The sequence below is a fragment of the Hippoglossus hippoglossus genome, chromosome 17, assembly GCF_009819705.1.
Source record: "Hippoglossus hippoglossus isolate fHipHip1 chromosome 17, fHipHip1.pri, whole genome shotgun sequence".
NCBI classification, from domain to species: Eukaryota; Metazoa; Chordata; class Actinopteri; order Pleuronectiformes; family Pleuronectidae; genus Hippoglossus; species Hippoglossus hippoglossus.
Genome location: NC_047167.1, coordinates 17,546,558 through 17,570,636, shown reverse-complemented (window position 1 = coordinate 17,570,636; position 24,079 = coordinate 17,546,558). Strand labels below are relative to the sequence as shown.

General features: G+C 41.4%; 4 protein-coding genes across 8 annotated transcripts; 1 reads left to right on the top strand and 3 right to left on the bottom strand.

Annotated features, from left to right (window-relative positions):
• Positions 1-1,685: 1,685 nt before the first annotated feature.
• Positions 1,686-9,001, top strand: eef1da (eukaryotic translation elongation factor 1 delta a (guanine nucleotide exchange protein)). 5 transcript variants are annotated; one of them, XM_034613962.1, is made up of 9 exons: positions 1,731-1,845; positions 3,854-4,245; positions 5,602-5,704; positions 6,437-6,505; positions 7,253-7,334; positions 7,436-7,530; positions 7,647-7,847; positions 8,286-8,480; positions 8,878-9,001. In XM_034613962.1, the coding sequence occupies exons 2-9, from the start codon at positions 3,878-3,880 to the stop codon at positions 8,914-8,916; spliced, it is 1,152 nt and encodes a 383-aa protein (XP_034469853.1). In that variant the 5' UTR covers positions 1,731-1,845; positions 3,854-3,877; the 3' UTR covers positions 8,917-9,001. The 5 variants fall into 5 exon arrangements, with proteins under 5 accessions (XP_034469857.1, XP_034469853.1, XP_034469856.1 ...); XM_034613963.1 differs by having other exon boundaries at positions 1,732-1,845; positions 7,662-7,847; XM_034613965.1 differs by lacking the exon at positions 6,437-6,505 and having other exon boundaries at positions 7,250-7,334.
• Positions 8,787-13,391, bottom strand: LOC117778420 (E3 ubiquitin/ISG15 ligase TRIM25-like). The gene is made up of 7 exons (XM_034613953.1): positions 12,180-13,391; positions 11,334-11,420; positions 10,992-11,225; positions 10,052-10,211; positions 9,908-9,958; positions 9,774-9,833; positions 8,787-9,590 (listed from the first exon to the last, which is right to left on the bottom strand). The coding sequence occupies exons 1-7, from the start codon at positions 12,762-12,764 to the stop codon at positions 9,064-9,066; spliced, it is 1,704 nt and encodes a 567-aa protein (XP_034469844.1). The 5' UTR covers positions 12,765-13,391; the 3' UTR covers positions 8,787-9,063.
• Positions 13,392-13,696: 305 nt separating this feature from the next.
• ftr67 (finTRIM family, member 67) lies at positions 13,697-17,823 on the bottom strand. Its single transcript, XM_034613959.1, has 7 exons — positions 17,049-17,823; positions 16,204-16,299; positions 15,781-16,014; positions 15,508-15,667; positions 15,304-15,405; positions 14,586-14,684; positions 13,697-14,014 (listed from the first exon to the last, which is right to left on the bottom strand). The coding sequence occupies exons 1-7, from the start codon at positions 17,643-17,645 to the stop codon at positions 13,947-13,949; spliced, it is 1,356 nt and encodes a 451-aa protein (XP_034469850.1). The 5' UTR covers positions 17,646-17,823; the 3' UTR covers positions 13,697-13,946.
• A 2,893-nt stretch (positions 17,824-20,716) lies between these two features.
• LOC117778428 (protein THEM6-like) lies at positions 20,717-23,847 on the bottom strand. The gene is made up of 3 exons (XM_034613973.1): positions 23,751-23,847; positions 22,214-22,718; positions 20,717-21,285 (listed from the first exon to the last, which is right to left on the bottom strand). The coding sequence occupies exons 2-3, from the start codon at positions 22,712-22,714 to the stop codon at positions 21,178-21,180; spliced, it is 609 nt and encodes a 202-aa protein (XP_034469864.1). The 5' UTR covers positions 22,715-22,718; positions 23,751-23,847; the 3' UTR covers positions 20,717-21,177.
• Positions 23,848-24,079: the final 232 nt, after the last annotated feature.

The window sequence follows — 24,079 nt, the reverse complement described above, 5'->3', positions numbered from 1 at the left end:
AGCGCTCCATCCTACGTCAGCGGAGCAGATCATTTTAGAGCCAAAAAGCTTCACGAGTGTCTCCACTTCACAGATGATGAAATGTCTTCTTGTTACCGCAGGTTAGCGAAGGTCTAAGGTCTGAAAGCCTACATGCATATGTCAGAGTTCTCACGATTCTGAGTAACTCATTTATCTGTGATTCATAAGAATGATGTTAGCGCTCATGCTGCTTCATTTGAAATCATGTTTCCTTTGACGTAAAATATTGTAATCATTTGATTCCTCAGTGTCATCTGTCACTGAGAAATGAAAGTCTATATCTGCTCTTATTGAACTGAAATGCCTGAGGCATTACACACATACACACAACCAGAATGGTTTAGATTCTGTATTTAAACTCTTATGGTCTAATCGTGGACAAACTTGATTATAATAGATTATTTATTTATGAACTTTTAGACGTCTGACTTTTGGAGAAATTAGCTGTAGTAATTTTATGACAGTCTAACATAATGAAAATGTATTATTCAAAAATAGTAAAAAGTAAAAAAAAATTTATATATATAAAGCTAAATCAATAATCTAGTCTGTCCTCTTGTCTATACTAAACATTATTGATTCATACATAGGAGACTTAAAGGCTGGAGTTTATATACAGGATTAATATTCTATTTAAATTGACTATGCTGCCCTCTGCAGGAAAAGGGAAATAAAAGTAGCCCATGTTTATTTGGCTACACAGCAAACTTAACCTGAACTAAACTTAAGTTTAATCAGAAACATTTATGGTCTGTGCATCATCGGCAGTTTTTCATGCTATATTGTTGTTAGTATAAGAGTGTGATTGGAAACCGATACCCTAACACTACACCTTTGATTTATTAATTTATTAATGTTCTAACTTTGCAGTTACGTAAAAAAAAATATAAACTTGCTTTCATTTGGGAAACTGAAAATCAAACATTAAAAATCCCACAATATGACACAAAAATTATTAAATGTCCCAAAATAAACTGAGGTCTCTGGTCAAATATGTGAAGTTTATTGTACCACAGCTTTTGTGTGAAGTTCAACAGTGAGTGAAATACAATACTTTGCTTGTAGAATGAAAAATGAGATTTAAAGTTATCATAAAGTTATAGTTAGATAATTGTGGATGTAAATATGTAATTATTGATAGCAGCAACAGTTTATATACTAATAATGATAATAATAATAACAGTTGTTGTCTGAATCCTGCAGCTCTGAAGTCAGAGATACCTGCAAGTTACATTTTTTAAATATACGATTAGAACAACTGCAGATGAATTACACTTCATGCACCGACCTTTTGTCAAGGTTTTATGTGATGAAGTGACGGTTGTGATTTCATTAGAAAGACAAAATCAACACTGCATAATAAAATAAAATAAATTAAATTAAATTAAATTAAATTAAAATAGCTGGAGTTGTCAGGACAGGGAATTTATCATATTTTTTACATCAGGGTAAATCCTGTTTACAGCTGCCCGTCAACTGCCGTGCCCCTAGGATTATGGGAAATGTAGTCTTTGGTAAAGTGGATCATACCAATCTTAAAGTCCAACTTAAATAGCAGGGACAACGCGGATTAATACTTTATTTTAAGAATGTATAGTCTCTTACTTTGTTTCAGTCAGTTTCATATCATTAAGTTTTTAAAGGAGGTTCAATTAAAGTGTAAATACTTGAAGTAGTCGAACAGTCAAGTCCGCCCCCCCCCCCGCCGTCACCGCTGAATACGCGCGTCCCGGCACCGGGAGTTCTCTTCTACCGTCGGATTACAGGCGAGGCAGCACGCGACAGCACCGACACCGAGCCGCCGAACGCCGAATAAAACCCAGAGTAAGTCCCGAGAGGTTGTGTTTCCCACCAGCACGTCACTGGAGCTGCAGCTGTTTGTAAAGAGCAGGACATGATGTGCATATGTGACTTTTTCAGCGCCACGTGGTCAAGTGAACTACGAGCTGGAGGCGTGCTGTCAGAAAAAAAAAAAAAAAAGTTGCCGTGTAACTTGTAGGATTGTCACGACGCTAGAATATCAAACTCGAGACCATTACAAAAACAGTAAGAGGCATAAAACGTGTTTTTAATACAGATTGGAACAATACGGACATTAACACCAACACCACTGTTCAGGTGCAGTTGCTGGCTTTCTCAGCTTCAGTCTGGGACTTTGAGAGAAACTCACTAAGTGTGTTATCTTGTTCAATGTTATCTCGTTACCGCTACAGACGGACAGGACCGTCTTTATTATAAGCCCTAGCCGTTATCCGCTAGCTCAATGATAACTTAATACACTGTTAATGTGGCTAAGCTGTTTAAAACTGTTTTAATACTTCAATGTTGTTTTGAACTGGAGCTGTACTGATCTCACAAAGACCCGGGGCGTCTGTCTAGAAGATGCTTCGCCAAGTCAGTTGTGCTGCTCGAACTTTGTCACATTGTTTATTCATCATCATCCTCAGTGGTTCCCTGGTTATTTGCCTCGTCTGCAACATGCTGCCAAACTTCAGCTTTTTTCATCTTGGACTAAAACTGGTCGCGAACACGCTTCAGCAGCAGAAGCTCAGTGTTGTGAATGTTAAAGGTCCAGTGTGTAAGATTTAGGTGAAAGGGATTTATTGGCCGAAATTGAATAAAAAATAACCCTAGTGATGTTTTCACTAGTGTTTCATCTAAAATTGTACAAATTGTTATTTCCTTTATTCTAGAATGGCCCCTTTATGTTTAAATACTTTATATTAACATTGGGAGCGGGTCCTCTCCACGGAGGCTGCCATGTTTTTTTTTACAGTAGCCCAGACTGGACAAACTAAACACCTTTATGACAGGTTCTCTTTCATGTTTGGAAGTGGAGGGTGAGGGGTATTCAGCTGCAACATGCAACTTCACCACTAGATGTCACTAGATTCTACACACTGAACCTTTAACTAGCGATCATGTGTTCAGCTGCGAGCGAGGGGAGGGGCTGTGTGAAGGTTTGTGTCGACTGGAGGAGGCGAAGGCAGCTCTGTCGGTATCGATACTGCTGCAAATGAGTATCTATTTTAGTATCCGAGTTTTTTTTGCCAACCCAAGTAACTTGAAGCAACAAGACGGATATTAAACATGAAATGCAAACTTCTTAGAGCTAACATTTGAAGTGACCCTAACCCTAACCCATATGAATTGTACTGCGTTCATTTTATCTTCAGCACTTGTTGCTTCCCCAACGGACTATAAAGGGTTTGAGTTTCGTATTTTCTATCTACTCTCTGTTTGCATATCAGCTTCTCATTCCAGTAACCAAAGGTGCGTTTTAAATGTTGGGGCTGCTCCTCACCACATACTCTGGATTACTGCAGTTGTGGATTGGTTGAGACTTGTTACACCAGGTGCATCCAGCACAACAGCTCTGCAATTAGTCCTCCACAAAGACAAATGTCTGGTGTTTTTCTCGTCTTTCCACTTCTTCAGACAGATGTTGATGAGTTTTCGAGGGGGCAGTTTGTGCAATCCTTTAATTGCATGGAAAGGTATTGCTAGGATGTGGCTATCATACTAACTTGTATACAAAAGGAAAGCTTGTCTTTCCATTGATTAATCTGCTTTCGATTAATCAACCTATGTTATCAATTAATCAAGGAGTAATTATTAAAAATAATACAAAATGATCGTCACTGTTACAATTACATATATTGCAATATACAAAAAAAGTACTCAATCACATTTGGAATGGACAGACGTTTGGCATTTTTGCTACGAAAAACAGGACCGCAATTGATCATCGAAATGGTTTCATGTAAATCTTCTAGTGACGATCAATAAAGTAATTGCTCAATTAACTTGTCTATTAAAACTAACCTTTCAGATCAGATAACCCTTTAATAGAGCAATGGATCAGTCTTCGCCCAACAGTCAGCAGTGCAGGCAGGCAGAAGCTATTTGGCACAACCGCAGTGCCTATGAGCAGGCGGAGAGCAACTCCTATCGCCGACTGGCCTCCAATAACAACGGACCGCTGGCGTCCTCTCCACGGAGCCCAAGCACCAAAGGCCACTTGACCTTCCGCTCCAGAAACACCAGCAATAAGCAGCAGGACCCTGTCCCCATCGTGAAGGCCTCTGGTACCCCTCACCGTCAGTCCAGTAGGGGCCGCAACCGCACGTCCTCTGAGAACGAGCAGGGCGGCAAAGGAAGCAGGGGGCCTTACCACAGGAAGAGGGTCCACTCTGAGACGCAAAGCAGACCCAAATGGGACAAGTATGACTCCTCACATAAGGAATGGGAGAGACTTGCTGTGTGTTTTCAGTTTTTTTTTTTTTAACTGAGGATGGTTTTCAGTTGTTGTCCGTCTGCATTTTTGTTATGCTAACTTATGTATTGTGTATTAAAGGGTTTTCAGTTTTTCCAAAATTCAAGTTAGAACAAATTTGACGTGACAGAGAATTTGTTCGGATGTATTCAAATATCAGGAGACAAACTATTTCAGACGGTCTGATGCTCTTATAGACTATATATTGATTTCGAATGGGTTTTTCCCCCCCACGTTCAAGCCCTAGTCATATTTTTGATAGGCAGATTTATTTAAACTAGTTTCTTGTTTAAGACACATTTTGACTGACTTAACAGTTGCCTCACTTGGCGAAAAATATAGCATTCTCATTCTTTACCCTTCCCTTTTTAAAGGAGATCAATCCATTGACAAAGCAGGGTTTCAACAAATAAGTTGAACCTCGCACTTGCACTGCATTTCAACTTCCAGCTGCTGTGTTCTCTGTAGTTCTGCTGTATATCGCACAATCATTGCAAAGGGAGATGGAACTTTACCCTCTCCACAGTTTTTGAATCCTGAGCAGTGCAGTCTTTTGGTATTTAATAATAAGCCTTTAAAGAAACTCAGGGGAATGCATCAGTAATTTGTGTTTCAGGATTCGGATCCAGCTCAGATTGAGTAAAATATACATGAGGTTTAAACGCCCACAAAGACTAACCATGTAAATCGATGTACAACTTGTAGTGATATTCAGTCATGTGTAGTAAATTGGCTCTGTGTTGATAAGTAGGTTTCTGCTATCACTAAGGGGGGTTGTTGATTTGGCGGTGAGCAGTGTTTTGTTCTATAATCCAGACTCTGCAGAGCAGGCAACTCTGTGTCACTGGCTGAGGAATGTGCAGACGCCCGTCTGCTGCTGTAAACCCACCAGTTCAATTAGAACTGGAGGTGAAACAAAGATGTCACAAGTTATTATAACCTTTTGTTCTTTTATATTTTTATATTTTATATCTGTTATTTCACAGAATGTGATGCCACCGTTTTTTTATGTCGGCTTGCTGGTTGTGTTAAAAGTAAATGTCTGTCTCATGGTTTGATTTGTCTCTCCCTGTTCCACCTTCGTGTCATCTGTGACTCTGCATGTTGTCGTAACATGGAAACCAGCGTCTTGTTAATCTGTTTTCTGTTGCTCCTTCCCTGTGTCTGATTGTGCCGACTGCAACGCTTTAACACCCGGTCACGACTCCTAGATGAACTGTCCGAAGTACTAATGAAGTTTTTTTTTTTTTTTTTTTTTTTACACTGTCTGAATTTATCCTGAATTTCTCACCTTACCTCCTCAGTACCAAGATGAGTGGACTCCAGTGCCTCGCCTCAGAGAACATCTGGTTCGACAAACAGCGCTACGATGAGGCAGAGACACGCTTCTACGAGGGAGTCAACGGGCCCTCCACACAGCAACAGGTACCACACACACTTTATTTCCAGCCACAGACCCAAAGACCTTATCATCAGGGCTGTATGTACTACATACGCGTCTTTTTTTAGACACCTTTTTACTGTCAAACTTGCACCTGTGGCGCTTTCTCTCTTCCTCTCTTCCTCCTGCACAGCTCTCTGTCAGTCTGTCGGTTTAAAGCGCTAGTTGCATCATCGTCCGTCATGGCGCTCGGCAGCTCGGAGCAGCCGCGTGCATGCGGGTTAAGCCACTCGATTTAGAAATGACTCGTCCTTCAGAGGAGGGTCAGGTGGTTTGGCAGCTGTCGCTGCCTGTCGGGCTGTCCTGGGGCTGCAGCTCTGAAGTGTTCTCACTACACAGGCCCTGTAACAATGGAGATTATAGTGTGATCGCTTCTGGTTCTTAAAGGGTAATTTCACATAATTAGAAAAGGGCACATCTTCTCATGTACTCTGGGATTTCTAATAATTCAGATAGATTTGTTGATGTGCTGTTTCTTTTTGTATTTTTTAGAGAAACATGCCTCGGAAACATCTTTTTAAAGTCTATTCATAAAGTTCATAAATATAGTTTGAAATAAAAGTTTCAAAGCATTCACATCATGTGACTACTGATGGCTCTGATGATCCGTGTGTAGCAGCCGACTCTCTACTTCAGCCAACGCCTGTTTTTCTTCTTGTCTTTTCTGCGTTTCCTCCCTTACTCTTAACGCTGTACGTCAGCGGGTGCAGGTGAAAACGGCCCCGCAGCCGGCCAAAGGGCGCCATCAGAAACGGCAGCACAGAAATGTAAGTGGTGCACGTTGAGCTTTGCTGTGTTCAGACCTGAGAACGCTGCGAGCCTGAGACGGACCGCTGGGTGTGTTGGCTGCGTCTTTATCATAGCACTAAGATGTCTGACCCTGTATCAGCATCTCACCAAACATCCTGCACAAACACTAACTGGTTTCATGTTGCATAATTTCATTTTTAGTTTGGAGGATATTGTGGTGATTATCAAATATAATTAAAATGCTAATTAATTCTGCTTGTAACACTAATCTTTATTGACAAAGGACATTTCTTATAACTTCTTAATGAGGTGGTTATTCATTAATAAAATTTACAATTATAGTCTGACAAGAGTTGCACCAAAAGATCAACACAACAGTCATATCGTTCCGTGCTGAGCTCAGCACAAAGACTGGAAACATCTAATCTGTAACTGGAAAAAAGAACATCCACCCACTAAAGCCTGTGAAGATCTCATTGCTTAACAAGTTAGATCACGCTGATTTTACTTCATTAAAAAAATATATTTTGGTTGTTTTACACCCTTTAGTCGGAGCCAGGCTCTTTTTTCCACCAGCTCACGTTTGATTTTAACCTGCACGGCTTCGTTTAAACATCATAATTGATTTGTGGCTTGCTGCTTCACATCAGGCTTGGATTGGATCTCAGCCTGGATGATAATGCACCTGCTTTGCTGCGTTTCAATTTCAACCCTGATCTGCAACATGACACCGGGATAATTGATCTGTGTTAATCTGTCCACAGTCATCCTCACATGCAGGAGCAGACCAGGAGCTGGTTTCACGCATGAAGAGCCTGGAGCTGGAGAACCAGACCCTGCACAAAGGTGTGTGTGTGTGTGTTTGACTGCTTTTGCTCACATCTTATGGTTTCACAGTATTAATAGTATTAACAGAATTGACGTTTGTTGTGTTTTTGCTTCTTCAGTGGTGGAGCACATGAGAGCAACCATGCTGAAGTTAGAGTCCAGAGTAGCTTCGCTGGAAAAGACCCCTGCAACAGCAGCTGTCCCATGTGCTAAGGTAAATAACTTAAGAATGTTTTGGTGCTGGAAAAGAAAAAAAGTTAACAACCTTGTTGGAAAAACAAACCTGCCCTCTAAACGGCTCAAATGTACAACTGTTTCTTATTTTCCCAGGCTGCTCCAGTCCAGGCTGCTCCAGCCAAGGCGGACAATAGTGATGATGAAGATGATGACATAGACTTGTTCGGCAGTGATGAGGAGGATGATGAGGAGGCAGAACGCGTCAAGCAGGAGCGCCTGGATGCCTATGCAGCCAAGAAGGCCAAGAAACCCACCCTCATTGCCAAGTCATCGATCCTGTTGGACGTCAAACCTGTGAGTATCACAGGGTTTAATTAAGATAAAGGAAATTAAGGTCTTAAATTGGCTGCAAAGTATTACTTCTGCAGGCGGTACATTTAAGGCTGATGGGGAAATTGTCAAGCACAGAGTCCTGCCATAGAAACGTCTTTAAAATTTTAGTAGGGACATTACGTGTTTCATGTTTCTAATCACAAAACACCGATGGGCGTTGATTTCTTCTACGCTGAATGTTAAGTATTCATGTGGGGAGAGCAAGACACCGCGCCACACCCAGTGTAATAAAACTTGAACGGCATGTGGTGGGAGTCAGGTAAATGTATTCTCATTCTGATTGCAAAAACTGTAGCTCACTACGTTTTTTGCTTTAACTCATGGACCTTGCACTGAATTGTCTTTACAACTTCAAATCAAATTTAACGTTGATGTCTTTCCTCCTCCATTTCCCCTCAGTGGGACGATGAGACAGACATGGCGAAGCTGGAGGAGTGTGTGCGCACGGTGCAGATAGACGGGCTCCTGTGGGGAGCATCCAAACTGGTGCCGGTGGGCTACGGCATCAAGAAGCTGCAGATCGGCTGTGTGGTCGAGGACGACAAGGTTGGAACCGACATCCTCGAGGAGGAGATCACCAAGTTTGAGGACTTTGTAAGTAACGGTCAACTTTCATTTGTGTGTCTCCCTTAAAGAAACTCAGATGTTGAAGGGTTTAATCCACCTGATGTCTAACGTGTAGGCTACTAAAGCATCAGTCGATAAAATGGACAGTGGTACAGACGTGTTTCCCAATAATTATTGAGACTTTGTTGGTCCTCTATATCCTCTAATCTACTAGAAAAGAAGGAATACTATTTCCAAAAATCTTTCATTTGTCTTAAACGTTGAGGGTAAAAAATACACCCCAAAAAATCTTTGTGTATATCACACTTGATGCTTTATTTAATTTTAAATTAAACAACTTCAATTTACAACAGATCCCTATACAACATAAATACTTTCAAACACACACCTTGACCTGTTTTTCTTGTTTTTTCTTCTTCTGCAGGTCCAGAGTGTAGATGTAGCTGCCTTCAATAAGATCTAAGCTCCACCTGCTCTTCATTTGCTCCACCAAAGTGTTGCTGCTGCTGCTCCTCGCTGACACGGTTATTAAAGCTTTGAGCACAAACCTCTCTCTCTGTTTGGTTTTTATTCTCTGTGAAATGTTAAGGTCATTTCATCTGTTCAAGTTTTAAGGAGAACACAGCTTCAAAGTTGACCCTAATCCCACCCAGAATCCTGGGTACACAGGCTGAGTGAATGCAGTCTTCACTTTATGAAGTAACCCCATTGTTTCAGAAACATTGTAGAAACACAAAGTCCCAGCTCTGAGGTCCAGATACACTCCGATCCTGCTGCAGCCGAGAGCCGAGATGGTCACGCTCTCCTTGTTGTGCTGAAATGAACAGAGGGAGCTGGAGCAGTCCAGGCTCCAGGATTTGGAGTTGTGCCCGAGCTTGCTGTCACTCCCTCCTCCACCTCTACTCATGTTCTTGTAGCAGACGCCGACGGAAACCCCTCCCTTCCCAGACCACTCCACCTCCCAGTAGCAGCGTCCGGCCATACCGGCTCTGCACAGCACCTGGGCCCAGTTGGTGAAGCGGTCCGGGTGGTCGGGGTAAGGCTGCGGCTCCAAGCGCGTGGTCAACACTCTCCGACCATCAGAGAAGCATAAATAAGGATTGGCTGTGTTTGGATCCAGGATTAAATCATTGTAATCTGGACAGAGGAGGAAAGAAAAAATAATAAATGTAGTTATGATACAGAATTCCTGGGTAAATTTAAAATGCATATTTAATAGACCATCTTATGATATTCTAACCAATATTGATTATATTTGGGTCAATTTGTGTCCACAATGACTTTTAATTTCAGAAGCAAAAAATAAATAATTGTACTGACAATGTAGGAAATCAGCCCTCGTCTTCGGTTCGGAGTTGAACGATACGTCTGCACTTTTTGCTGTTGGAAGATCAGAGTTAAACATGGAATTATTGAATAACTTAATTTCACCATAAAAAGAAAAAAGCTTGTACCTTTAGTTTTCTCGGAGGTGATTTTATTGCTGGTTTCCTTCAGTGAAATCACTAAATGCAGAGAAAAAAGACTTGAGAAAATGTGCTTCAGAATTTGCCAAAACAATTCTCTTTTATTTGATGTTTGTTGAAACAAAGACGTACCTTTCTCAGAGATTCTGCTTAATTCTTTTTCAAATGTTTCATCCAGACTTTCCTTCAGATCAGCCAGGGCTCCTCTCGTGGTTTTGTACATTGTATATTGAAGTGCATCAGTGCTGGGCATCTCCACCGTCTTGGTAGGGAAGTGAAAAGACTTGGACCTCTGCAGTCATGCATCAAACCAATTTGAGGAAGGCAAAGGATAATTAGTTTGAAAACTCCAAGTAGAAAAAGTGCTTCACAAGGAAAAGATCCATTACAAACATTTATCAGGTTCCTGCATAAAAGTCTATTTCACCACTGCATCTATACACTAGTCATGAGGCAGTCATATAAGCTAAACCTTAATAGTTTGGTGTGTTCTTGAAAGGTTCAATTTAAATCTTGAGCTTTTCAAGTTTATTCAACATTTTCACTGCATTATCAAGATCCACAATAGCAAAAATATTTCTCTGATTTAGTAAAATTTTCTTCTCAAAATTTCAAATTTCAACATTGACTTTATTCTTGATATGCAAGTAAAAGTAAATATTTTTCTTTTTTCTGGCCCCTCTTGCATCAGAATGATTAAAAATAACGAGAAGGCCGAGGCCAGACAGTCTCCTTCACGTCCATCAAGCTGCACCAAATTTCACCCAGATATCCGTCCCCTACATGTGCCTGATATTTGTTATTCCCAGAGAAAACTGAAAATGTTGAAAAATTTTTCTCCAAATGAAACCAATTCCTGGATCTGATTTGTATCTGCACCAGTTCTTCCATCACCAACACTGCATCCCTTCAAGTTTTGCTATAATCCTGCTTAAAAAGCAACAGAGTGAAAACATCTTGGCAGAGGTGATAATAATTCCTGAGGTTGACAGCAGGTGTAATGAGGCTGTTGCAATAGTCAAGGTTTCAGGAAATAAAAGCACTTGGACAAGCCTCTGCTTTAGTTTCCTACCTGCAGGAAGTGGACGTGATCATCCGAGCGACAGAGCTTCTCCAGCTCGGCGTCAGTCCTCCTCAGCTCGACTATCTCCCTCTGCAACTTCTCCAGCAGCTCCGCAGCCTGACTGACAGCCGCTCGCTCCTGGCCTCGGATCAGCTCCTTCACCTCGAGGCCTTGTTTCTCTATGGAGCGGATCAGCCTGGAGAAAATCCTCTCGCTCTCATCCACCGCCGCCTCTGTGGAGTGCTGCAGAGGATCAACTCTTCCTTATCTGTCTGGTCTTCAGGAGTCACACACACCAAACTTTTCTTTAAAGTCTACAGTTTGTCCACATGGGTAAATCTCCACACTCACCTTAATGTATCCGATTATATATCGAAGTTCTTTCTCCGTGTCCTTCAATTTCTGCACAGACTTCAAACCGGTTTCTTGGAGTTTTTTCTGGGAGAATGCAGAAGGATGAATATCACACAGTGCCGCCCCTCAGGCTGCTCACTCAAATGTACTTTCCACGCTTGACTTTCAAGATGGATGTTTTGATTTTACTATCAAAGCTTTGGACTCACAACATGTGGCCGCAGGACCAGAGCACATTTCACTCTCCCTGTGTTCAATGTTTGAAACGCTGAAGCTTTGGATGCCCTTCATTTCAGACTCTAGATTTACTATTTAAAGGTCTGTTGAGTCAGTTCATCCATTGTCTTTAAGTTTAACGAAGTTAGGTCAGATAATTGGTGGAGGTGCCGCAAAAAAATTACTGAAATTAAAATAACCTAAAGTGTGGTTGCAGTTTCTGTCTACATACATTTTTTTCCAGAGTCATATAAGGTCACTGATGTTAATCTGTGAATCCAAGTGAATGTTAGCGCCAGATTTGAAAGTTTGCTTGTGGTGATGTTACACTCACAAAGCGAAACGTGTTTCAGAGGCGACCGTGACCTTTGACCACCAAATCCTAATCAGTTCATTCATGAGTCCAAATGAATTGTCACATTGACCTTTAACCTCCAGGCACCAACATCGAATCAGTTCATCTGAGTCCGAGTCCAATAATGATTAATATACTGTAAAAATCAGAGGAATGACGTGAATAAAGTGCTCGAACAAAGTTAATACTAATCTCAGTTGTAGTATAACAGTAAATGAATGTTTGTAAATTTACAATTGACAGATTTCTACATCCTGAGTGTTGGAACACACCTGTTGTGCGGATCTCTCCTCTGCCACAGAGACTGTGTCGTGGCCCTTGTGTCTCTCCTTCACGCACTGAGTGCACACACCGTGTTGGTCAGTGCGACAGAACAGCCTCAGTGGTTTGTCGTGCAGCGGACACAGCTTCTCCCTCAGCTGGTCTGAAGCCGGGACCACTTTGTGAGCCTTTCCGTGAAAGCGTTCATCGTGGACTCTCAGGTGAGGCGCACAGTACGACTGCGAGCAGACCAGGCAGGATCTCACAGCTTTGCTCTTTCTCCCCGTGCAAACGCTGCATTTCACTTCATCCGGTTTGGCCAAGGTTTGGGCTGAAGCTTCAGATCCGCTTCGCAGAAACTGTTCCACCACTTCCCCGAGAACCGTGTTTCTACTGAGCAGAGGTTTGGGATTAAACACCTGCCGGCACTGAGGGCAGCTGTACTGGACCTTCTGCTTGGTCCTGCTCCAGTAATCCTCGATACAGTCCAGACAATAGCTGTGTCCACAGGGGATCGTCACCGGGTCTCTCAAAACCTCCAGGCACACGGAACAACAAAACTGGTCCTGCTCTATAGAAATAGTTGCCGCTGCCATTTCCTCCACACACCCACAGAAACTGGAATGGGACAAAGATGGGCGTAGTCTCCAGGTGAGGTGATGGCAGCCTCTCGGGTTTCACATGCTGAGACCGTGACGCCTCCAATCACAGCCTGCACACCAGGAACCAGGCCCGTCCCAGAAACCAGCCAACAGAGCAAAGAGCCACCTGCTGAACAGCCTCCACCGGGTTTACATACGTAGGTAAATTCACTTAAGATGCATCGACATATGAAATTGGACACAAAACATTTTGCATTAAAGAGCTGCAAGGTTTTTTGTGTGCGCAGTAAAACCTGTTATTCCACTTCCACCTCATGAACACACACAATACTAAGAATGCTGATAATACAAGGAAATATAAACCAGCCCATGTGGAAATAAACACCACCTTGATAAAACGTGTTTGTTTTTTTAATGTCAGCACATCATACATCACAATATATTATTACACGTAGATTCTGTAAAGCAGAATGTTTAGTGTTAGAGTTTTAAAAAAGAAAAAAAAGAAAAATAAGTTTATAAAATCAGAAATGAATAAAAACTGAACTAAATTTCCAGGCAAATGTTGAAATAAGAGTGAATTCAGTTCTGCTTCTTAAAAAGGTCCAGTGTGTAAGATTAAGGTGAGGGATCTATTAGCAGAATTTTAAATATAAAAAAATCCTAGTGATATTTTCACAAGTGTATAATCATCTAAAATGTACGAACTGTTGTTTTCTCTACCCCGAGAAAGAGCCCTTTATATTTTAAATACTTTATATTTACATCAGGAGGGTGAGGTGAGGGGTATTCTTCTCTATTACTTGATTTTTGTTGTTCTGGGTTGATTGCACTTATTGTAAGTCGCTTTGGATAAAAGCGTCAGCTAAATGAAATGTAATGTAATGTAATGTATTCAGCTGCAACATCCAACTTCACCACTAGGCGTCACTAAATTCCACACACCGAACCTTTAATACTAAAACGGTAGATGTATCGTCTGTGTGGTTTTCAGCAGCACTTCCTTCCTCATCGCCTTCCCACCTGCACTTAACTGCGAGATGCAAGTACAGCTGATTGGTGAAAACTAAACAATCAGCTTTACAATTCGTACATGGCGGTAACTGTTTGTGAGAGGAGAGGGGGGGAGGGCAGTCAAGTCCAGTGGCGTTCAGTCCGTGAAATGCTGATAGAAGTCTATTTCCTCCTGGGGTGAGCGCGTCGCTGAAGGTGCCTCGGTCTGGATCCGGTGGACATTTTGGCGCCTGAGCAGAGAGACGGGTAATTATTAGTCATTAGTAATTATTTCTTCTCATGTTACAACTTCATTCTTTTACATTTACGATTTTATTCTTGTGATATTACATCTTAAGCCTTAAATTTACAAGAATAAAGTTGTAAATTGAAGGATTTTTGTGCAAAGTTATGGCTTTTTCTTGAAATAATACAACTTTATTTTTTTATAATTTACAACTTTATTGTTGTAAATCTACAACTTCTTTCCTATATGTACTTTACAATTTTAGGGGTCTTTCTGTGGCCTCATGAGTTTATTTACTTTTGATACTTGAAATACATATATACATAATAATAATGAATGCAGGACTTCTACATATACATTTGTGTTTTTGTACAGTAGTGTGGTATTAGTACAATTATTTAACAACTAAAATATCTCAATAGTTTTCCTACAACCACAGAAAAGAAACATTAGATACACAGAATTTGTTCCCCCTCTTTCTGTCAGTAAAATGATATTTGTGACATCATTTGCATCATGTACTAAATTAGCACTTTTCACTGAAACACGTTACTTCTGATAATGTCTCAATTTACCAAATGGTGAGAGGGCAAACGTGGGCACAGCGGATCCCTGAGTGAGGAAGGGGTTGAGAGGACTCACAGGACTTTGGTCCAGCCCAGGCGGACAGATCGCTGCAAACACAAAAAGAACAAAGACAGTTGTCTCAGCTGTCCAAAGTGTCAGGTTACAGCAGGAACACGACTCTCGTCCTTTACCAGTGCAGATTCAGCAAATTCCCTATAAACAACCAAGCTGAATAAGGTCTTTGTACAGCATGATAATGCGGTTAGAGGTGGAAACACAAGCAAACGGTTTCTACAGGAGTACATATTTGACCAAGTCCATCAATTTATAGACATTTATATTACATTATATTCATTTTATAACCATAATTACCTCTAAAGGATGGAATGTTTGTCTGTATTTGTCTTTCTGTCCGTTACTTAGCAGGATTATGCAAAAACTACAGAACAGATTACCACCAAACTTTGTGGAAGGATAAAATCATAAATTTGCATAAAATGTTTTACAATGTGTGTAACATAAAACACCTGACATCCAAAAACCATTAAAACAGTAAGAATGACATATGTGTCAATAAAAAAAAAATCAAACAAACGTTCTTTAAAGATGCTTTTACATTGACAGTGTTGTTTTGTTGATGAATTCATTCCTGACAGCCAAGTCTTTTATTAATTGACATGTCCAACGTATTGTGAAGATGAGCATTGAACTGGTTTTTCGACTCACCTGCTGTTGCTTCCATTAGTACGTTAAACACAGCATCATCAGACTCTGTGGTGTCTGTCTGTGCAGCAGGATTTGAAGAACCTACGATCACCACTTCTCTCACTACAAATCACAGAAACACAAAATCACATGAACAGAGATGATAACAGGAACAATTTGTTCCAGATAAAATCACAGATCTGGCACGAGCCATTTTGCATCTACCTTTCTCATAGATGCTGACAAATCCTCCCTGGCAGACCTCCTGCAACAGTCCTTTAAAATCTGACACAGCCGTCATCACTGGGCCGAAGGTGATGTTGGGGTCGGCGGTGACTGGAGGCAAAGCCGACAGCGCAGGTGGAGCGTGAAGAGACTGACAGCTCTGCGATCACAAACACAGAGAGCAGGAGGGAAATGAAGTCTGACGTGTGTGCTTAAGTCACAGAGTTTCTGTCCTGAAGACCTGAAGGAGAGAATAAATCTGAGTGCAGTTACTTGGAGGAAGTGGATGTGGTCGTCGGCGTGGGAAAGCTTGTCCAGCTCAGCCTCGCTCTTCTTCAGCTCGACGATCTCCTTCTGGATCTTGTCCAGCAGCTGCTCAGCCTGACTGACGGCCGTCTTCTCCTGGGCAATGATCAGCTCCCTCACCTCAAAGCGCTTCAGCTCGATCGACCGAATCAGCTCGGTGAAGAGGGCGTCGCTTTCTTCAGCTGTGGCCCGAGCAGAGCGCTGGAGGGAGACGCAGAAAGCAAAGACTCTCACGTGATTTACTTGCCACAAAAGACTGGTGGTTCACAATAGAAATATATGAATACATTATGAAGTGTTTACGCAATAAAGAAGAATAGAGTAATTTTATCATCTATTTAACGATCTGCTGCATTTATATATCAGACCGAACTGGGACTTAGCTCTTACCGAAACAGAGCAAATGGCCTGTCTCAGCTCCTGAACCTCCTTCTCTCTGAGCTGAACTCGCAGCTGTGAGCTCTGCTTCATGTCGCCGAGCTGCTTCTGAGGAAAAAAAACATGAATCTAAAGTCACGTAACCTTCACAGAAGTGACAGCATCTTCATTAATGTGCGGCGCCGGACATTTGCTTTTGATGCCAGAGTTCAAGGGGGAACCTGTGAGAGAGGTATCACACCTTTAAGCTGTGGGTGCTGTGGTGGCCCAGAGGCACTGACACATACACCACAACATGCTTTCTTTGTGTTTGGCGACAGACGTTTGTTTCAGGTATTTCCAAGTACTTTTTGCCCTGTTTGGATCAGATGCTTTGATAACACAGCTTTGTGTTTCTATTCTGTAATAATAATAAAATGCCCGTAAACAATTCAACTGTTCTATGTATGACTTTAATTTAAAGTTAGTTCCAGTCATTGTTGATGAGTCACTGATAACAGGTTTTAAAGTCCAAGTCTGCAGTTGTTTACTTTATCAGATGAGTGGTCAAACATTTCCCAAATAAATCAAAGAACTGATCAAAAGACCAGATAAGTGCTGGGGGAGGATGATCCACAATCAATCAATAACCAGTAAATGATGTATTCACCGTTAATAAAACAGTTTATAAACTCTTAAGAAACTGGCACCATAAGTTTGTATCCTTAAGCTCGTGAAGAAGAGTAAAAGTGAAGGATCTTTACTGTTTTGTATAACTATTAGAAGTTCGATCAGAGCCCAGAGCATCAATGTAAACACGTGATCGGATCAGCCTGTGAGTGGTGTGTCTGATCAGCTCTAAATCGATCACTGGTTACCTGTCGGTCCTGGACCTCCACCTCAGCCAGCACCGTGTCGTGGCCCTTGTGCTCGTCCGTCAGACACAGGTAGCAGATGCACTGTTTGTCGGTGCGGCAGAACACCTCCAGCAGCTTGTCGTGCCGGGGACAGATGGTCTCCTGCAGCTTCCTGGAGGCCCACACCAGCCGGTGCTTCTTGAAGGCGGCGGACTCGTAGTGGGGCCGAACGTGGACGTCGCAGTAGGAGGCCAAACACACCAGACACGACCGGACAGCCCGGTTCTTCCTCCCGGTGCACACGTCGCACTCCACGTCGTCGCCCTCCGCGAAGCTCTGGGTCTCGGGCGTCGCGGCCTCCTGGAGTCCGGTCTTCCGGAACCTCTCCACCACGTCGGCCAGCATCGTGTTCCGGGCCAGAGGCGGCCTCGGGTTGAAGTTCTGTCGGCACTGCGGACACATGAAGACCCCCAGGTAGTCGTCCTGGTCCCAGTAGTCCCGGATGCACCTGGAGCAGTAGCTGTGTCCGCAGGGGATCGTCACCGGGTCCTTCAGCACGTCCAGACATACGGAGCAGTTAAACTGGTCCCGGTCCAGCACCACCCCGGCCTGAGCCATCGAGCAGTACCGACAGTAGTGACAAGGAAGAGGGAGAACCCAGGAGGACCGGGGAAAACACGGGACGAGAGCGAAACCCGGAGAAAACACGGGAAGAGAGCGAAACCCGGAGAAAACACAGGACGGCTGGAGAAGACCGAGGGTGACGCTTTGTTTACAGGAAATCCAAAAATAAAGGGGCGTAACCGGAAACGGAAATCGGGGGATTTAATTTTTAAAACCACATTTTAAAAATAACTAAATGTAATTAGATGTATTATTATTATTACTATTATAAACAAAAATAGTATCTAGAAAATTCCTCCCTAGAAATGTTGAATGTGCGCAGCGTGCTTCCTGCCAGGTCCAGACTGTTTCAGTTTGAGAGAGAGAGAGCGAGAGAGAGACACAGACTAGCTGGTTTAAGAGAAAGAGAGAGAGAGAGAGAGAGAGAATGAGATACTGAGCGGGTCTCAGTATACACCGGCCCGCTTGAAAAAGGTCAAATCTTTCATCTTTGCAACTGTCTCAGACATCAAAGATTCCTTTGATATATGATCACTGTCACTCGTTCCTTTGATGAAGGCTCCCATTGACTCCCATTCAATTTTTCAATATTTTCCCGTTAAAATTAGCATTATACCGAATGGAGGGGTGGGGACCAGCCAAAACTGTAGGTCTGATAGATTCTGCGAAGGTAACAAGTTTTCCGAAGAGTTTTCCTAAGAGAGAGAGACAGACTGGCTGGTTAAAGAGAGAGAGAGAATGGGATACTGAGCGGGTCTACTGGCCCGCTTGAAAAAGGTGTAATCTGGACCACTACACTCCAGCGAAGCCCTCGAACAACTAGCAATTGTACGAAAACAATAAGCCCTATCTCTGAAATAGAAACACCATGAGAATTCCAAGACTTTGCCGAACGCACAGGTATATTTTTTATTGGTGAGATTTATGAAATGTGACCGTGGAAACGAGTTACAAAAGTATGACTTCAAGGCTCCTTCCAGAAATTTTCTCTCAAAATTTGAGAGAAAGGTTATTTAGTGAAGTACAAGTATTAAGTAGCCTAAAATAACCCTAACCAAAGTAAAACGAATGACTGGAAATGGTAGCTGAGTAGTAGCTTTATTTTTAAATAACACAAAATATCAAAATAATATATAATAATAAAACGTTTAATTAAATAATATGATATAAAGACACAGTAAACGAAAATGGTAAATACAACTGATTGGAGTAAAAAGTAATGTAGTGAATTATAAAATAGCATCAAATGAAATGAGTAAAAAGAGTATAATACCTAGTAGCAGTTTCTTTCCAGCAGTGTGTATGTGCTGTAATAACAGCTATAGTTGTCAGTGCACTCTGCACTTTCTCAATTACTGAGAAATTATTTAGTTTCTAAAAGTTGAAGGTAACATCCTCAAATGTCTTGTTTTATCCGACCAACTGTAAAAAAATACTTTACATTAATATTTAACAGGTTCAAGTTGGATATCTTCATTGTGAGGGACAGAAAGCCTTTCTGCTTGAAAAATCACTTAATTAAATATCAAAATAGTTATTTTCCTGCAGACCAATTTTCAATAGGACCAAAAATCAACAATACATCAGTAGCTCAGGTGAATGCTAAAAAACAAGCACTTCTACTAAAGCAAACCCACACAGTAAAACTGTTTCCAATGCATTTTTTATTAAAAATGCTATTAAATAATTGACAAACACAATAAATGTATTCTGGTACAGTGTATCCATTTCAGTAAATCATAAATAATGAGTGGAAAACAAAAAGGACAACACTTTTCTTCAAATTTAAAGGAATTACATATGAGTATTGTGCATGGGCAACATAAATAAAAGGTTAGACAGTGCATCTTTAAAAATGAATTCAGTTTCCTCTTCATACAGAACAATACATTACTTTGGTCACAAACTTAAGCTTTGATGCATAAAAGGAAAAGGTTCCAGATTGTCATAAGGCTGCCTCAATAAAAACCAAGCATCATCCAAACATTCAGTGTTTATTGTGCGTCGCAAGTTTGGAAAAGTTGGCAGCAACCTCATACAATATCAACAATTGTTTGTCACGCCTATCAATCTGGATCACACACACGTTCTCCTAAAATCAAACAGAACTCAAAATCAGGAATCCCGTGCTCTAAATGCATGGATTACAAATTTGGTCAAGGAACAAAAATGAACTGGTAAAAGGATCCCTCCAGAAACAAAATAAAACAAGATTCCCTCTCAAGTCATTCTGTGTCAAATCCTCACACTTTGGGGCTGCTTCATCACACATGTGCCTGAGCATGCACGGATCACTAACTGCTGTTCAACACATTGTGAGGAGTTAATGTAACTTCAGAAAAGTAACGATATCTCTGCAACGACTCAAAACTCAAACTTTCAGGACGTCTTGATGACTTTATAATTTTTTTTTACAATTCAACTTTAATTGTTAGAATTACTCATAATATTGCTAGTATTTATATTGTGGACATGTTAAGATAAATATGGAGCTGGAAAAGAGCCATGAAACGAGAGAACCAAACCTATGACCTATTTTAAAGGGAGATATGACTTAAAGGAATAGTTCACTCAAAGATGAAAATTCACTCTGTCTACTCACCACTATGCCGATGGAGGGGTGGGTGAACTGTTTGAGTCCACAGAACACTTTTCTGTTGTGTCATCCAAGTGTCCGTACCCCCGACTTATAAATTCGACTGGTGTCAATTACACCATGTCTTTAGCCTAAATGTCCGCTATGATGCAGGTGCGAATGCAAAAAGTTTGGAATCCGTTAGCTCATATCTTTCTTAGTTTAGATCTGAAAAAGATCCATACGTTTCTGTGATCTGCCCAAAAGTGTGAGGATTTGACACGGAAAGAGACAGTTTGTTTACTCACCTGTATTATCTTGTGCAAAGTGCTGACGGGGAGATTAAAACTAGTTGCTGTTACATTATGTCTATTCAAGCATTTCTTCACGCATACTGTATGTTTTTCATAAAAAGGTATAATTCTCTGAAATCATAACTGCAGACTACGACTAATGGAGAGGAACAGGCACAAAAAATATATTCTGGTTGTTTCGAAACATGCATCTATGTCAGTGGAAGATTAACTTTTCCTCTACATGCTTTATCTGACGTTAGAGGAGTTTGCTAAATGAGAATGACGATTTCTAAAGCCAGTCTACTCACAGTCAACTACTGAATAAGCTGCAAGGATAAAGCTATCGTTTCCCTTTTCTCAGAGAGAAACTTCAATTATGATCCCAGTGCGTACGTGCATTTTAAAACATGTAAAACCTACAGTTCAAGTTTTCATATTCAGCAGTTTTGTGTTTGGTTCACTTCCTACAAAAATACACAGCAGGTAGGATTGACCCAGAACAAATCAGTGGAATCTTATAAGTCAAGTAAAACTGTCTATAATGTGTAACTGTGTGTGTGCATGTGTGTATGGATGTTTACTGTATATGTGTGCGTGCAATGCAAATGATATGTGTGTCTACACTCATGATGTGTGATGGTGTCATGGTGTGGCTTCACTTGTTCTTATCCTCCAGTCCGCTCTCCGCTCTCAGGGCCTGGCTGCTGGCTGTAATGAAGCTGATCCAGTGTTGGAGGTCCTCTGGAAACTTGGGACACTCGATCTGCACACACACACACACAGAAACGTTAGCTGAGTGCTGATCGAGACTGAAGACAAAGTCTATCGTTTGCACACTTAATGGCAACAATTAGATTTTCATGGAAAGATGCAGAGCCTTTTCAGTTTTAAGGATGTTTTTCTTAATCTTCAGTGATCGTAAATCAAACAGCACATTTACAGTAGAGTCTGATCCATATATTAGCCCTTCACAGACATATCGGTATCCATGTTTATGTTTACTGATATGAAAACTGTAATTTTATAGGGTAACAATTCAGAACAGAAGTGCATTTATGTTTACATTTTACTTTAAACAAATCATGTTTATTTTCTTCATTAAACTGTGAAATATCAAGCCTTGATTACGTTTCTTTGTCTTATAATAGGAATAGGAATAATTGCCAATTTCTTTTTTTAATATATTTATCAGCAAATGTATCAGTATTGGAAAAACTTTACTTCCTAATATTGGTATTGTATCGGCTTTCTATCTGGGTCCGGCTTTAATTTAAAGACGTCAGCTTTTGGCTTAATAAACAAACATTTTGACATTTTGTTGACCAAACTAGAGCTGTATTGATTTCCCAAGTCCTGGGTTCCTAAATGTGAAAAATGCATCAGACTACACACCAAATACATAAAGTCTGTCCTCGGGCCTTTACTGGTTTCTGACTTTGTGAAAGTGGGAAAAACAGTAAAATTCTAAACGACTGTTCTCTCCTTTTACTAACTAATGTCATAACTACAGTTATTTTTCACTTCCATCCATTGAACCTTCCCTGCATGTGTTTGACCCCCCATATGAAGGCCCACTCTCTATTTTGGAAACTTCTGTAAAAGACCAAACAAACGTATTTAAGACAAATATTGTTAGTTGCAGAACTACAGCTGTTTACTGATACTTTACTCCATCTTCTGCCATTACTCACCTTCCTTTTGCATACAAATTCTATAATGCTCTCTGGGCTGCAGCGCACCACATTCTGCCTGCAGAGCATGACCGCAGATACAAAGCCATCTTTCTTGGACACAAAGCGCTGCTCCAAGTAAAAGGCCTTCTCGTCCCATCCCAATACTTTGGTCCGAATCTCAAAAGCCTCGCGGAAGGCCAAGGAGCGCCGGTACCGGATGGTGGAAGCCCCTACCACCATTTTGGCCCCCAACCTGCATGAGGCCATGAACAGCCCATTTCGCATGTAATGGTGAAAGCGAGCAAAGTCACACTCCCTCAGGTATCGAGAGTTGTTCATGTGGCCCATGTAGTCCAAGTCATGCGGAAGGACCATGCCATCGATGCTTTGCTCTGCTAGAATGTCCCATATTCTGGGCTGGAACCATGCCTGGATAAAGACCTTGACCCCGCGCAGGAAGTACCATACATCCAGAGTACAGAAGAGCAGGAGGAGGGCTCCAAACACCAGCAGCATCATCTCTCTGAAACAAGAGCGATATAAACTATAAACAGCACTTTGGTCAAAATATAAACTTTGAGTAGGTGCATTCAACAAATCAATGATTTATAACAGTATATACTTAATAGACTGATTGATATGCTTTTGATTTTCTTTATCCTCAGATGCTGAGGACCTGATCAAGCTGGAGTTGTGGCTGTGTCTTGGAATCCAGCTCTGATTTTATTTGTTTGCCTATTATGACATAATGACACCCTCACGTTCCTGGAGCAGGACACAGTGACTACAAACAGTGCAGCCATGTTGTTTGCAGTTGTTTTGTTTCTCCTTGTGAGATCTTGTTCTTGCATCTCTCTGTAATCATTTGGCAGCAGGTTGGTGTCTCTTTATGGACATTTTCTGCTTCACTGTGAGGTAATGTTGTCCATCTTTCAATCCTTTGTCTGTCTCTTCATGTTATGCAGCCTCTCTAAAGTCATTTGCATATTTCTGTAGTTGGTATTAAGCATCTCCTAATAGTATTTTCTGTGTCTCTCTGTGGTTGTATTACAAACTTTATCTTTGTGTGTCATAACAACTGAGGCCCATTCAGTAATCCATCCATTATGTTAATCCCATGTATATCTTATGTAGATCACTTTACATCCCCTGGTTATCCTAAATGAACTTTACTTTGCCTTGTCATAGGAACTCCTCACTTAGAGCAATTCTGTTTCTAAATTCATTTAAAAATATGAAATCAATAAATCAATGACTACGTAGATGCGAATAAAAACACGAGGATTCGCCCCCAAACCGAATATTATGGGTAAAAACCCCGGAAGCATCAGCCTTGTGTAACGATTCACTTCAACCTTGAGGACTGTGGAGCTAACGCTGCTCCATTCAACCTGCTGTCACAGACAAATCTGCTAGCTTAGCCGCTAGCTGCGAGCAGACCCGTGGCCTCGGCGGAACCACGTCCGGGTTCACGTATTCTGGTTCTATCGACCCGGGGAATTCAGGCGCTGGCCGCGGACACGACAGGGTGTGTTTACGTGGCTGTGAAACCTACCGTGCGCCCCGGACTCACAGCGACCATGAGATGCGATGCTGCTGCAACTTGAAGAAACCGGTAGAACGAGTCTACGCGACTTCCGGGTGCTCGGTGACGACTTGAAATCTCATTGGTTGCCGTGTCGGCATGGTTACGAAGTCATCATCATCCTCATCCTCATCTTAATTATAACTATTATTATTATTGGTTGGTATATTCTCAGTGGCTGGTATTTATAAAATAGTTATGTATGTATTTGATATTAATAGATATTAATACTCGCAAAATTCTAAAGATCTTATTTTATTTAGTTTCCCTGCATTTGTCAGCCACTGGGTGGCACTGTA

Excerpts from the sequence above, each read along its gene's own strand:
- eef1da (XM_034613962.1), top strand. The coding sequence starts at position 3,878 with ATGGATCAGTCTTCGCCCAACAGTCAGCAGTGCAGGCAGGCAGAAGCT. Across the intron at positions 7,531-7,646 it reads CAGCTGTCCCATGTGCTAAG|GCTGCTCCAGTCCAGGCTGC; the intron begins GTAAATAACTTA and ends TTATTTTCCCAG. Across the intron at positions 8,481-8,877 it reads TCACCAAGTTTGAGGACTTT|GTCCAGAGTGTAGATGTAGC; the intron begins GTAAGTAACGGT and ends CTTCTTCTGCAG.
- LOC117778420 (XM_034613953.1), bottom strand. The coding sequence starts at position 12,764 with ATGGCAGCGGCAACTATTTCTATAGAGCAGGACCAGTTTTGTTGTTCC. Across the intron at positions 10,212-10,991 it reads ATCACGTCCACTTCCTGCAG|AGGTCCAAGTCTTTTCACTT; the intron begins GTAGGAAACTAA and ends GCATGACTGCAG. Across the intron at positions 9,591-9,773 it reads GAGGGCTGATTTCCTACATT|ATTACAATGATTTAATCCTG; the intron begins GTCAGTACAATT and ends TCCTCTGTCCAG.
- ftr67 (XM_034613959.1), bottom strand. The coding sequence starts at position 17,645 with ATGGCTCAGGCCGGGGTGGTGCTGGACCGGGACCAGTTTAACTGCTCC. Across the intron at positions 15,668-15,780 it reads ACCACATCCACTTCCTCCAA|AGCTGTCAGTCTCTTCACGC; the intron begins GTAACTGCACTC and ends TTGTGATCGCAG. Across the intron at positions 14,015-14,585 it reads GTTTGCCCTCTCACCATTTG|GCGCCAAAATGTCCACCGGA; the intron begins GTAAATTGAGAC and ends CTCTCTGCTCAG.
- LOC117778428 (XM_034613973.1), bottom strand. The coding sequence starts at position 22,714 with ATGATGCTGCTGGTGTTTGGAGCCCTCCTCCTGCTCTTCTGTACTCTG. Across the intron at positions 21,286-22,213 it reads AATTTGTATGCAAAAGGAAG|ATCGAGTGTCCCAAGTTTCC; the intron begins GTGAGTAATGGC and ends GTGTGTGTGCAG.